General features: G+C 29.3%; 1 protein-coding gene across 4 annotated transcripts; it reads left to right on the top strand.

Moving 5' to 3' along the window:
- The first annotated feature begins 2599 nt into the window (after positions 1–2599).
- Positions 2600–9627, top strand: LOC100818833 (major facilitator superfamily domain-containing protein 12). 4 transcript variants are annotated; one of them, XM_003546803.5, is made up of 13 exons: positions 2600–2803; positions 4141–4321; positions 5521–5590; positions 6064–6260; positions 6781–6856; positions 6939–7022; positions 7107–7186; positions 7609–7735; positions 7951–8010; positions 8124–8174; positions 8276–8434; positions 8914–9046; positions 9130–9627. In XM_003546803.5, the coding sequence occupies exons 2-13, from the start codon at positions 4164–4166 to the stop codon at positions 9291–9293; spliced, it is 1359 nt and encodes a 452-aa protein (XP_003546851.1). In that variant the 5' UTR covers positions 2600–2803; positions 4141–4163; the 3' UTR covers positions 9294–9627. The 4 variants fall into 4 exon arrangements, with proteins under 4 accessions (XP_003546851.1, XP_006598239.1, XP_006598240.1 ...); XM_006598176.4 differs by lacking the exon at positions 2600–2803 and adding an exon at positions 2815–2963; XM_006598177.4 differs by lacking the exon at positions 2600–2803 and adding an exon at positions 5007–5116 and having other exon boundaries at positions 4184–4321.
- Positions 9628–14772: the final 5145 nt, after the last annotated feature.

Genomic DNA, 14772 nt, shown 5'->3' with positions numbered 1-14772 from the left:
CCATTCATATTCTTTTTTTAGAGGACCATTCATATTCATTACTTCTATTTAAATAATTATATTTGATAAAACTATTATTATGACACTTTATAAATATCTTACATTACATCAAATATTTATGGCTTTTGTGTTGGTATAGGTTGATGCTGATGCAATCAATTCAAGGTCCCATTAGTATTATAGTTGCCATTAATGATGTGTGGTGTGATTCATAGTTCCAAGACATATATATATCCTTGCCCATACCCTTGCCTTCGCACGTTAGTAGACTCTTGGGAAGTTGGAAGAACAATTTTTTATTCTTTTTATAAGCAATTGTAGCAGTATTTCCAAGTTATTTTAATTTTATTATTTAATTGTATAATTTTGATTATTTATTAACTTAATATCTAATATTTAATAAAAAAATTTACGTTTTTTTGAGTGATTGACATGACATTTTAATACATTATTATATCAATATTTTTATTACATATAAACATAAAAATAGTTAACATTTAAGTGATTGAAAATATTACGGTAAATAAAATAGTAATTTTTAGAATATATTCTTTTAAACATATTATTATTAGCTAAAATTTATTGAAAATTATAAAATTTTAAATTTAATAAATAAGAAATGAAATTTACTAGTTTTTTAATATATATTTTATATTTCCACATATTATCATAAATATATAATTTAAAAATAATTACTGCTCTCTTGATTAAACTAAAGGACATTCGTTTCGAGGAATAAAAAACATTCTTCGAAAAGTGAACTTGGAAATGTCACATTCCAATGTTTGGTAGTACAAGTTTTTTATAACGTCGGAAATGATTGATGCCTAGGTATATAAATATAAATATTAATATAAATTATTACTTTCTCATCTTAAAATAAATGTTATTTTAAGTTACTTTATCTAAATAAAAAAATTAATAAATGAATAAAAAATATTTTTTTTAAATATGATACTTATTTAAGAATAAAAAAATAATTATCTTATTTTTTATTCTCATAAAGAAGAATGTGAATATTAGTTTCTCAGGTGAATAAAAGTTATTTTCTACAATAACTATCTATCATCACTTCATTCTTCCACCTTTCTTCTTTTCACTTTTATTTTTAATTAAATAAATTTAAATTTTTTCTGAGGCATAATATCTCATTATTTTCCGGATTCATTTTATGGTTTTTGACGAGGGGATTATGGGTTTTAAAAAAAAACTTTTATTGCATTTATGATTTTAGGAGTAAAAATAAGTTTGGCCGTTGAACAGGGACTTATAACCTAATCTACATGAGGATCAAGCTAGACCATATATTTTTTAGAAAATAAATCAAACATAAAGTTTTATAAAAGCTTATTTGAGCTTCATCCCAAATTTCTTATAGAAGCTTTTAGCACTTTCTTGTCAAGTAGTTAGTTTTTGTTTCCTGCTTTTTTGCTCTTTCTATTTTTTATGTATAAAAAAGAAACCTATTTGATTTAAAAGGTAGGGTTTAGTTCATTTAAAAAGTATTTTATGCCTAATAGATTAGCCTATTTAAGTAAATATAAATTATATTTTTTTTGTTAGCATTATTATTATTATTATATTAAAATAGTTATAATGAAATCATACATTTATTTACATTTTTTAAAAAATATTGTGGAATTAACTTACATAAAAAGTCAAACATATAAGCTTATTAAGTAATAAATTTATTTTTTATTTATAAGTAAAATAGGATTTTTAACTAAATTATCTTGACGATAATAAACTTATAACCTGTTAATATATTAGGTTTTACCGATATAAGACTTAGTTCACATATTTTCATCTTCCTCTCATGCTTTTAGTAACAATAATTTTGATTTTTATAAATTATATTTTGATTCACATCAATTTTTTTCTCAATTGTGTCTAAACCTATTGCTTCATGTAAAGAAAAGTTAGAGTTATATAAAAGTTTTGATAGGTTATACAAATAAACCTGTTGCTTCATGTAAAGAAAAGTTAGAGTTATATCAAAGTTTTGATAGGTTATACAAATAAAGCCTATTATTTTTTCATGTATGAGATATGAGATAAGAAGGAGTTTATTAATAGGTTATACAAACTTTTTTCATGTATACCAACGTTCTATGAGATATGAGATAAGAAGGAGTTTTAATTTTATATTATTTTGTATACTTGGTGCATAAGAAAAAATAATTAAATACGTACTCTTAAATATTTTCAATTAATTAAAATATTTTTTTGTTGTAATTAAAATCTATATTATTTTTTTAAAATACAATACTTTTAATAAAAAAATAAATTTTTATTCACTTAATCTACACACTTGATATATAAGATAAAAATATTAATAGTTCTAATTTATTTTTTTTTGACACAAACCATTATCACTTCTCTTAATTGGTTTAATAATTCTACATCTAACACAGATAAAAATCACTTGAATTATAACATAGCCTTTTTTTATTAATTGTTAAAGAATCTCTATAGTCTACATTGGCATTTGGCAGCATGCATCTCACCCAGTTAACGTGGCATTCGGATCCGATGAAGTGTGTCCCACGTCATGATTTGGACATTGTTGTGATTTCAAATAATACTTAGGAACTTTTAATTCCCAGTTGAGTTCCCACCAAAGTCCAACCCAAACCTTTGGTTTCACACACACGAACCGTTCAACCGCACACAACACAACGTTTGAGTTGAACAAAGCGAAGGCTCCTGAACAGGACAAACCAACTGGTCTTGTTGTGTTGAGCCTAATCTCTATCAATTTTCAATATTTTATACTATTCTTATTCTTCCAGTTATATATATGGTAAGGATGGGTTGTTGTGGATATCGTTGAATATGTTTCATATCTTTCATTTTATCTTTGAGTCCATTGATTTTTTCCCAAGTTGGGTTGGATAATTGGATTATTTGGTGTCTTTGATGATGATGGGATGCTTTTGCTTACCTCACTTTCTTCTTCCGGTGTATGTGATCACAATTCATTTCCTGGGAGTTTTTTAATTTTCTCTTTGCATGTTTCTGAATTTTGTGTGTTTAAGACTGGGATTTGGATTTTGGGATTCTGGGTGTTGGAAAAGGTGCGGTTTTGATGGATGTGGGAGTGTGGTTTTTCGTTGCTGCTTGATCATAAGCGAATTTTTCTGGTGAATTCAGAGGGGTGTAGATGAATTTGATAGTATTTTTCTTTGGTTTTGTTGTGTGAATTGGGTTATGGGGTTTCTTTTCTGTGTATAGAGTTTTCTGATATAATATGTGACATGATGATTATGCGCTGTTTCAACCTAAGTAGATTAGCTGTTAAGGTTACATATTTTAATTGATGGAGTGAATTTGGGGTGAAGTTTCCCTGTGATTTTACTTTTTTTCTTTTAGGGTTGACCAATATGGCATTAAGAATTTAAGTTTCAATGAATAGCTTTGTTACAAAGAAGATTGCTTCTATGTGGCTCAAATTTCAGTACCATTTAAGATTGGCTGCTTTGAGCTTTCTTTTATTCATTATTAGGATTCGAATCCATCCTTTTGTTGTTTGCTTGGTATGATTGAGAGCCCTGCCCGATTTTGTTATCTTCTTAAAACTGAAATATACACTGTATTGCTTGCCACAAGCTCAGTGCACATTGTTGATCTGTTGGAAAATATTTTATAAGCATCTTTTATGGACTATAATGATGGCATATGACTTAGGGATTTGCAGCTTATGTTTGAAAACATACCTTGTTGTAGAGAAACTCTTTGAACTGTCTAAAATTTAGACATCAGATGAAATTTATTGTTAGAAATAGAATTCATTTCACCATTCATGAGTAGGGGAAATTCCTTGTGTTAAATAGTATGATCTATCACTATCATCCTTCCTGTTATCTATTATGGATGAAAATTTTCTTTTATGCCTGGAAAGTTGGTTATTTTGGCTTAGTTTTATCAAAGGTATGCTTTGTTAAATTATAAACTAAATGAAGGAGGAACAAAATGTGCAATTTTCTTTCATTTTCTCCTCAGTGTATCCTTCTTTTCCACTTTTTAACTGTTAGGTTTGTCTTTCTACATGTTCTATAGGAGATAAAAATGTTAACACTACGAAATGAGACAGAAACTGAAAAGGATTGCAAGCTAAAGTCTCTCATTTATTCGTTGCAGGTTTGTATTTGCTAATAGCTCCAATGGGTACTATTGTTGAAGCAGATGACACATATACCAAGATCCTAGGAAGATGGCCAGTCTTTTACTATGGCATGGGGCACATGCTCAATGACATAACTGCTGCTTGTTGGTTCACCTATTTATTATTGTTCTTGACAGATATTGGACTTTCACCTAGGTGCATTATATGAATTCTTTTTCACTCATCAACTAGTTAAGCTAAGTTTTTTATGATTGCTTGTTGATTGATGTAACTGAAAGATCAAAAGTTGAAAGAGTTGGGATGTAACTAAAGATTTGGTTAGGTACAAATCTAATTGATAGGTTGACTGGAAGTAGCCTGGGATGCTTTGGTCTTACTCTTGTGTATTAAAGACCTGACATATTTAAATGGTTGGTGGACAAGCAAGTTATTTTTATAATTGTAATAGCAATTATTCCATAAAGGAGATAATTGGTAATATAACGAGGGGGCTGCAGTAGACTGGCCTCAATTGGCATAGATGCTTTAGTTGTGTTCAGTAGTGAACTTGTGAACATACCATGATAGAAATCTTCAGCTGAATTATGTAGGGGAATAGGTGGAGCTGTGTTAGAAGTAACCTAGTTGTGTGACCGAGAGTATCTCTTAGAGGAGCTGGGTTCTGGTAGGAGAAATTGACATTTATCTGGTTTTTCTTACTATTAAATAATATTTTCCAGTACCAATTTTTGTTATCTGCATTCTTTACATTTATGATTCTACCTTACTATGTCATTATCTTCATTCTAGTCTGCTTCTAGTAATATGTATATATCCTTCTATAGAAAATATGCTGCACGCTATTTTGGACAGTTAATGATGCAATGTTATGCAACAGCAGACAGAAGCTCCAAAGAAAAGGAGAAAGAACAAGTTACTGGTTTAGATTATTAACTAAACACCTCTGGCATAGCAGGGTAGTGAAAACACAACTCCAAGACCCCATGGAGAGTGAGTGTCCATTCACTATTCCCAAGACTTGAAAAATAACTGATGCCCCTTCTACACCTCTGCCTCCTTCCTAAAAAATCCATATTCCCTAAGACTCTTATACGTAACAAATCCTAACTAACATGCACCTGGATACAGATCACATTTTTTCTTCCTTTCCACGTACATCCATGACGCCTTATTCATATTTGGATCTGCTACAACATTAGAAGGTCCATCTTGTTTAGGCCCAATAAATACCTCCAATTCTTTTGGGCTAAGATACAATTAAAAATTTTCAAGATGTGAAACATTCAATTATCAAGAACATGATAAAAAGCTTAGTATTCTTAGATCTTACAAAAAAATCTGTTGGATACTTCCATATTTCATGTGTTTGACATTTCTTTGTTCCCATTTCATAGGAATGCAGCTGCTGTGATGCTTTCAGGTCAAGTGGCTGATGGATTTGCCACCATACTTGTTGGTGAACTGGTATTTAAGCCTCATTTCCCCCTTTGTTCTAAGGAAATATTTCCCATGCTTCTGTCACTAAACATCACATTCGTCTGGCCTTCCTTTTTTTTTTGGTTGATTTTTTCTCCTTGTGTTGCTGTCTCCCTGGGGGTGGGGGAGTGTATTGCTTTAGCCTGTGTAATAACTGAGTAACCAGATCTTCTTTTTTGGAAACTAAGCTGAGTTTACTTGATGGTTTTCTGCATACCTCATATATCTTATAGACCTTCACTGTCACATAAAACCATTAAGTTCACTTAAATTCTTTAGTTATGTCATCCAAATACCTTTTTGCTGATTTTATCTAGAAGTAACATAAAGTAAAGAATCTAAGTAAATTGAACAAAATCACTTGTGTTTTTGTTTGGTGCTACACTTTTCCCTGATCTTATTCTGTGCTTTCACACCTTATTTCTGATTGACATGCTAATTTCTGTCATCTTGCTTGATAGATAGACAGGTTTGGACACTTCAAGATATGGCATGGTGCTGGATCTTTATTGGTCGCAATTTCATTTTCGTCAGTTTTTGGTGGTTGTTTACCATGCAAACTGTTTAGTTCCAATTCATGTACTTTCGAAACTGTGAGTTACAGCGTGTTTGCAGCAATCTTCAATTTGGGCTGGGCTGCTACTCAGGTTTCTCACATGTAATAATTTCCTCTAATTAATCTTTTCCATTTGATGCTGAAAATTAAAACTAAAAGTTTGAACGTCAAAATAGAAGTGGTTGGATAGTTTGGTCACCTATAAAATGATATTCCAACGTGTGCCCTTGGTAGGTTAAACTATAAATTTGAAGTATCTCAACATCATTGACTTTTTGGTAGTTATGTGATATCTATATTGGGATAAGCCATAATTTTGTTAAGAAATCCATTCACATGAAAGGATGATGACTGGTATGTGGTTTTCTTGGTGATGCTGCTGGAATATTGTAACAATGATGCATGATTTTGTTATTTCATCTTTAGCTGCTAGTTGTAATTACCAGTAACCGAGTCTTGAAATGATAGGCAATATTCATTTATAAACCAAGTAACACCAGTAAACTTTGTAATGTGACACTTTACATGCATAGAAGAATAATAAAATGATAAAGAAAAAGGTTCCTAACCCTTCAGTTTAACTTTATGTTCATTAGTGTCTGCTTTGATTGCTCTTTTGAAGGTCCATGGTGAGTTGCATCACACTGAACTCTACAAGCAGAGTGGCACTGGCTAGCTGTCGCAATGCTTTTACCATGGTAAGTTCTAGTGAAATTTCCATATAAATCTACCACTATGTTAACATGAATTACTAATGTATACAACTAATCATCTTTGAAGGTTGCGAACCTGAGCCTGTATGCAGTTGCATTGATAGTATTCAGTGTCATCAATGGAAAAACACATGACGATGTCGAAAATCAGGTATGTTTGATAGCAATTATTTGGATCCATCTTTAATCAGCTGCTGTCAAGCATAATCACTTTGTTACTCCTCCAAATGAGCAGTACCGCTGGATTGCATATTTCTCAATTTTTATTGGATGCTGCTTTGTGGGCGTATTTCTTCTTGCAACTAAAGAGCCCAGGTGTGCTTCTTGGCTTACTGCTGCTATTATTCATGGATTAAGCCTTTTGCTGTTCACAGACAATAGTAGACATACTGTATGTCTGGAAAGATGTTATTGTACAGATTATTTGCAATATCAAGATGCTATATGCCTCAGTTGTAAATATGAGGAAAAACAATGCTTGAATAACCCCTTTGAAGCTAGATAAAGTGAAAATATTAAAAATATTGATGTTTAGCTTGTAAAGAAATTTTTAAAAAAAAATGTAGACTTGGTATGAGAACAAGCTTATAATTGTGTATAGCTTCAACCAAACAAAGCATGTTATCATCATATTGATGCAAGTCAATTATATCCCTCTTGAAACTCTTGTAAAATAGGTTGCTTGAGCAGTTTAGCTACTATTAGAATTGAGCGATTTTCTTTTGTTTTCTTCATAGATTGAAGTTGGGTGTACATGGAATGGTTCATGCAAGGATTTCATGGGATTACTGGTTCAAGAGAATTCTGTATTATCAGGTTGCTCTTGTTTATGTTCTCACAAGATTGGTTCTCAACATTTCACAGGTTAGCACACTGTTTTTTTCTTGCTTATTTGTGTTCCTTATCTTGTAAGAGGAGATGCTTGATATGTTTAGGTTATGCTACATGTTGGATATAGTGCATGAGGAAGACACTCATTCAGGAGCATAATTAAAAAGAAACTGAAAATTTCCAATGAAACATAACAATAGTATATATGTTATATGAACATTTTGATACCAAAATGGCTTCTTTTTCAGGCATACCTTGCTTTCTTTGTCATCAATGACCTACAAATGGCCCAATCAGCCAAAGCTTTGGTACTCTACAAATTTTGTCCATTTTAATTTCATTGTAGATCATTTAGCTTTAAATAATTTGAAGTTTGAATAATGGTATTGCTGATTACACTGCCTGACGATGTTTGACATAGGTTCCTGCTCTCATATACATCTGCAGCTTCGTTGTGTCTATAGCATTACAGGTTTCCTCATTAAATAAGTATCCTTAATGGATATCTTTCTATGTCACATTTCCTTTGCCAATATTCGATTCTCCACTGTTAACTTAATCTAACCTTTGTAGGAGATTGCATGGACTGGCCGAATGCTTAAGGCCTACTACTCTGCTGGATGCATTCTTTGGATTTTTTGTGGTGCAGTGATCCTTCTTTTAACCACAAATATGAGTTATGTCATGTACATAGTATCAGTATTCATTGGCATAGCAAATGCTCTCATGATGGTATGATGTGATCTTTACCTCATTAAATTGACAAAAGTTAAAGAAATATATGTATCATGTTTTCCACATTTTGAAGCCCATTTCTCTTTGATGACATATTGGACATAGTTGTACTAGTGTACATTTGTAAAACTATTTTACTTGTTCATTAGACATAACAACATGAGTCAAAAAGAGTAAACAAGTGCTCAAATTTTCCCCCTTCCCTCCATTACAATCCATTCCCTTCCCTCGAACCATATGCACTGTTAAGTTGGCATTTTTCAGGTTGATGTTGATTTCTAAATAATTTTAAATTTAAATTGGTTATTAGTATAAGAGAATTATGAGATGGTTTCTTGGTTTAAGTTTTTAACCCTCCTATCTAACATAGTATTATAAATATATATCCTTCATAAATTCCAGCAGTCACAGTTCAAACTACTATTATTTAGTTTTTTTATTTATTGTATGTACATATTCATTGGTTCTTATGATAGGTGACTGGAGTAAGCATGCAAAACTTTCTCATTGGAGGGAACCTTAATGGTTGTGCATTTGTTGTTGGATCATTGAGCTTTTTGGACAAAATTTCATGTGGGATTGCTTTATATGTTCTCCAGTCAAACCAAAGTAAGTTTCTTAAATTTCTTTTATCTTATAGTGGAGTTGAACATCATTTTTCTAATCATATATTGTTCAAATCATCAATGTAGATCTCTCTCCACAGCTCCAGGCAACAACCCAATTCCCCTTTTCAGTTACAAGGGTTGGTTTGGGTCTTGTTCCTGCATTTTGTGCTCTAGTTGGGGTTGTAGTAACTTGCACCATGGATTTCCACAATCCTTCAAAGTCTATGACGGCACCACTATTGGCCTAGTGGTGTCATTTAACATAATCATTCACCTTTCTCTAACACAAAAGTAAAGGGATATATCATACTTGGAGAAATTTTAGCTGCTCTGACCCATTGGAAAATTCAAGCAGCTAGTAGTACTGAAAATATTCACTTGATAGTTTATATGTATATATATATATATATATATATATATATATATATTCTTCTATATTTATTGAATTTTTGTTAATTGTAACAAATATTATTACGTCAAATGTACATAACATTCACATAACAAACATTTGATTAAAATGTAACATTCACAGTTTCGTGAACTTCTCGTTGACGATCTGAAATGGAAAATAGTTACTAAGAATTATGTGTTGTAACTTTATTTCCAATTGAAGTTCTACATGATCAATCAGATTAGTAGGGAGATAGATTTCTTTCGACATTATTGTTTTTTAGAAGGCAATAGATAATCTATTTATATTTATATAATTTCTGAGATGTGAGATATTATGTTGTTACCTCATTGAGGGGACATATGGTAGGAGAAAAGTTTTTGATTTTCTAGGAATGATAGGTTTGAAAATTTAGTTTTTTATATTTGGTATGCATTTTTTAAGAAAATAGCATTCCTGGAAAATGATATTTTTCAGAAATATTTTTTAATTAGCTTTCCATCAAAGTTTTATGATGAGGGTTTGTTTTTTGTCTTAATCCTTTAGTTCATTAAACATACTCTGGTTGATATAGAATTTGATTAAAAGATAAGTAAAATTTAGTTAAAAATTATTTTCTCTGGTTGATATAGAATTTGATTAGAAGATAAGTAAAATTTAGTTAAAAATTATTTTCACCAAGAATTAAACTCATGTATTATTTCAACAATTTAACTTTAATTTTAACATCTTGTGACTTATACCTACTTATTTTTTAAAAGTAAGTTAACATGTTACACCTGTTTGTATTTTTAGAAAATTTATAATTATAATTTACTAACTTTTAAAAGCAAGCGAAAGTTAGCCAATTATATAAATATTGGATGTTATACTGTTTTAAGACATTTTATGGCATGGTCCTTTAATAAAAGACATTTTAACATTATTTTTCACCAATCATTTTTATTTAAATGTTTACCTCTTTTTATAACGTCACTCATCCTATTCAACGCAATTTTAAAATACTACCAGTTTATTAATTAAAACTGCTCGTTCTTTTTTTTTTCCTTTTTACTATCATTTTTTTAAATGAATTTTTTGAACAACTATTTTTTAATTATTTGTCTGCATTAAAAAAACAAAAGGATATCATTGTTGATTGTATAATTATTCAGAGTTTAAAACCAAATCATAATTATTTAGTTTAATCTCCACCACAGAAAGTGACTTTTGATGATATTACTTCTAAGATGGTTCATATAAAAAATGAAAATTATAACCATGTTAAAATCTAGGTTTGCTATACATGTATGTATAAGAGGGAAAGGTTCAATAAAAAACCTAGATAAGTATCATCTCTTACTTAGTGGATAGTTTTGTAAGGGAAACTCCTTAGAACCTAATTTAATGTCACGGTTGCTGCTTGTTCTTTGATAGAGTTTTTTTTCCTCACTACATATTTTGTTTATAATTGTAATTGTCTATCTCTTATAATTTAAAGGAAGAAGAGCTGCTAAGGAGAAGGTTGTTGGTGTGCATTTGACTTACCAAAACTCGTTAAATCTCCGGTGTTTGCATGTATGCATGTGATTTCTCTCATTCTCTTTAGAAAACATTAGGTTACTTCTATAGAAGGATATATACATATTAGGTTCCAAAAATTACTATTTTGGAATATTATTTAAGTTTTTGAATTTTGAAAAGTATTTTTTAGAAGTAAGAAATCTAGACAAATTTTTCCTGAAAGTACTTTTTGGAATTTAATAAAAAAACGTTTTGCATATGTTCAAAAATCCAAAAAGATAATCATCTCACCAAAGTGACTCACAGAAAGCATTATAATTGTCTAGCTATACCTTATCTCTTGAATCTGTAACCAAAATATACAACATGTGAAAATCATGCATGGAGATCCGAACCTTGTAAGCATTTTTTTCTAATTTGTGACAAGAGAATAAAGCTATTAAATGAGTAAAACCAAGAAAGTGAGGAAGAAAGAAAGACTGAAGTAAGATATCAAGTTGGAGTAACAAATGGAGTGAAAGAGAGATGAAAGATTCTAAAGAAAGAGAGGAAGAATGTTTTGTTGCCATGGAAAGTGTGAATTGTTGGGGGGGGCGGGGAGTGTATGTCCATGTGAGGGGAAAAGGAGGGTTTGAAATAAGGTAATTTAAGTTATTTGAGTTAAAAAAAAAAAAAAGTAAAAGGGGATTATACTTAAAAAAAAGGTGTTGATATAACAAGTGCCGTTGAAGACAAGGGTGAAGGCTATATAGCTAGCCCAACTAGTAATATAGATTTAAGTTTATGCCCATGCAATTTATACCTGCTTTTTGTTTTTCTCACCGTTCGCTTAATTTCTTTTAATTTTTTTTTATAAAAATATTATTTTACAGAATTTTTTTGCAATGTAATTTTGTATATATATTATGAATATTATTTTTTGTAAGATAATTTGTAACATTATTGAAAATAGTTTTTATAATGTATTAAAAACTATTTTATAAAAACTAGTTTTTGTAATTTGTTAAAAAAAAATTATATTATAAAAATTATACCATTAAGTGTATAAATCAACTGATGTGAGATTGTTTCAACTTAATCAATGAACTTAAATTATGAGATATATTCTTGTTAAAGAAGAGTTCAAAGTGATTTTTTGTATGCTATTGTCCATGGATTTGTTGATGATGAAATCATAGATCTCACTATAAAAAGAAAAAGGGTTACCTAAGTTTTTAATTCTTAATTTTTTTTAAAATTTAATTTTTAGTCCCTAAACAAAAATTTATTTGGTTAAGGTTTCTCAATTTTTTTCATTAAAATTTTTAGTCTCTAAACAAAAATTTGAATCCATTATTTTTATTTATTTAATGAGATTTCAGGGATTAAAAATTAAGTTTTCCAAAAGTTTAAAGACTAAAAATCATAATGAAAAAAAGATGAAGGACTTTTACTAGTCAAATTTTTGTTTAAGGACTAAAACCAAATTTGAAAACAGGACATTAACCGGGTCAAACTTTTATTTAAAGACTAAAAATCAAATTTAAGAAAAAAATTAGAAAATAAAAACTTAATTAATCTAAAAAAAATAATGATCAACACTTGGTGCGCTGCTTCTTCACTTTAGACGTCGCCCTCAAAAGAGTTTATAATAATCCAATTTAAAAGGGGCATGCAACCAGTAGTATGTTATCAGCCAGCTCGCAATGTTTATGAAAGGCTTATAAAATTAACTAGAAATCTTTTTTTGGTTGGTTAACTATTTTGTCTAACTGAGTAAAAAAAAACTATTTAGTCTAACCAATAAGGTGTTTCATTCTTGTTAGAGACGGTATATAGGCCGATCCATCACATTTTTAAGCTTAAAGTAAACTTTGAAGTAGTGAGATTTGTATAAAATTGGATTTGAATCATGATTCAATTTAAAAAAATTATAAAAACACATGGACAACTTGAAAAATGATAACAAAGAAACCAAATTGGTATAAAACTAATACTAATATTTGTTGATAAAAAAATAGTAATGATATTTTTATGGACTAAATTTGCTAAGACTTAATATATTAAGATATTAAACTAACACTAAGTATCAACTGTTGAATTGAAAGTTTATAAATGAATTAAGTTTATAAAATTCTATGCAAATTAAAAAAATTGATAGAGACTTTGCCACACTATGTTATCTAAACGAATAATTTTTTTTTACTGCAAACGAATAATATGCTTTTTTATAGATAAAAAAATATAAACAAATGATCCATTACGAAATAATATACAAAAACGTCCAATTTATATGAATTTTGATGATATATAAATAAATAGAAAGATCACATTAATTAAATGATTCCACGATTAATTGCATGGATTAAGTGATGTAAGTATAGAAGTTTGACTCTTAATAATTAATATCAATATTGATGTATGAGAAATAGAATCAACTTACCCAACAAATTAAATTATTTTTTTACATTTACTCTATTTGATAAATTTTTATAAAATGCAAAATTTAAAAATCCAAGTTAGATTAACCAACTATTAAATCATGTTATAAGATCAATAGTCTTACGGATTCAAGGACTGTGCCGCAATGTAAAGAAAAGTAAAAAGAAAAAGAAAATGTTCCCTCTTCTCCCTCTCATGTTTTTATTATTTTATCCTAACATAGAAGAAAAAAAAGGCTCAATAGTTTTATCTTCCCAGTTTTTATTATTTTATCCTTTCATAAAAGAAATAGAAAAGGATAGAAATTGAACTATAATTTTTACAATATATGAGAGGCAGATGTAGTCAACTAGATTAAGGCAATGGATTGTGAATTCATCAATAAAGGGACTCAATTTTCTTCGCATATAAACAAATTTAAATGAAAAATAAAAAGATCACACAAAATATTAATTATAAGGGTTTATTAATTTTTAGTCATTAAACTTTAATTTTCAAAATTTATATTTTTAGTTTCTGAAACTTTTTTATTGATTTTTAATCTTTTAACTTTTATTTCATCTTAACTTTAAGCTCTTTAATTTTTTCCTGTTCTTACTTTTAGTACCTTAGAAAGATTAAAAGTAAGGATGAAAAAAATATAATTAAAAAACTAAAAATAAGAATGAAAAAAAACTATAAACAAACTTAAAAAGTCTAGGAACAAAAATAAAAAAAAATTATAAAGTTTCGAGAGTAAAAAATGCTTTACCCTTAATTATTAATATGTAAAATCCAACTGTCAAACTGTCCTTTTCGTTGCATGACTTATACGTGCATTAGCTTTCTCCAGGCTATAAATTGATGGTAGCTCAAATGGCCATTTTGAAGTGTCGGTTGGAAACATTAATCAAAATGTCTTAGTTTCTAAACTTTCTTTTTTCCACTCAATTATTTTTTGTGCATATATATAACACTTGTGGCTCTAGTCTTGTGTTCCCATCATCACACTATTCATATAAACTTGCAAATCACGAAATGTAAACAAAAACGCTGTCCAATTTGATAAACTTTGAAAAACAATACTTGAGCAATAAAGGTATGTAGTGGCAATTGGCACCTTAAGAGCTTGAAAGGAAAGCACTACTGGGTAAATAAATTTTGGGAACTTCCTTCCATAAGAAAAGTATTAAAAAGAAAAAGGAGAAAAAAAAAGAATGAGGGCTTTTTTCTTTAATAGATCTATAACGAGGATCTCATTGGCTATAATTAAAAGATGAAAAGAGACTTATATTTCATTTTGATATAAACCTTCCACACCAAAAAGAAAAAAAATAGGTCATTGCTTTTGCTATATCATGGTCCTAGTCTATCCTTATTTGAAAATGAAACATGAGAGTTTCGCCCATCTCTACTCACCATTTTTCTGTCTT

Source organism: Glycine max, chromosome 15, assembly GCF_000004515.6.
Source record: "Glycine max cultivar Williams 82 chromosome 15, Glycine_max_v4.0, whole genome shotgun sequence".
NCBI lineage: Eukaryota > Viridiplantae > Streptophyta > Magnoliopsida > Fabales > Fabaceae > Glycine > Glycine max.
This window is presented reverse-complemented; position numbering and strand designations above follow the sequence as displayed.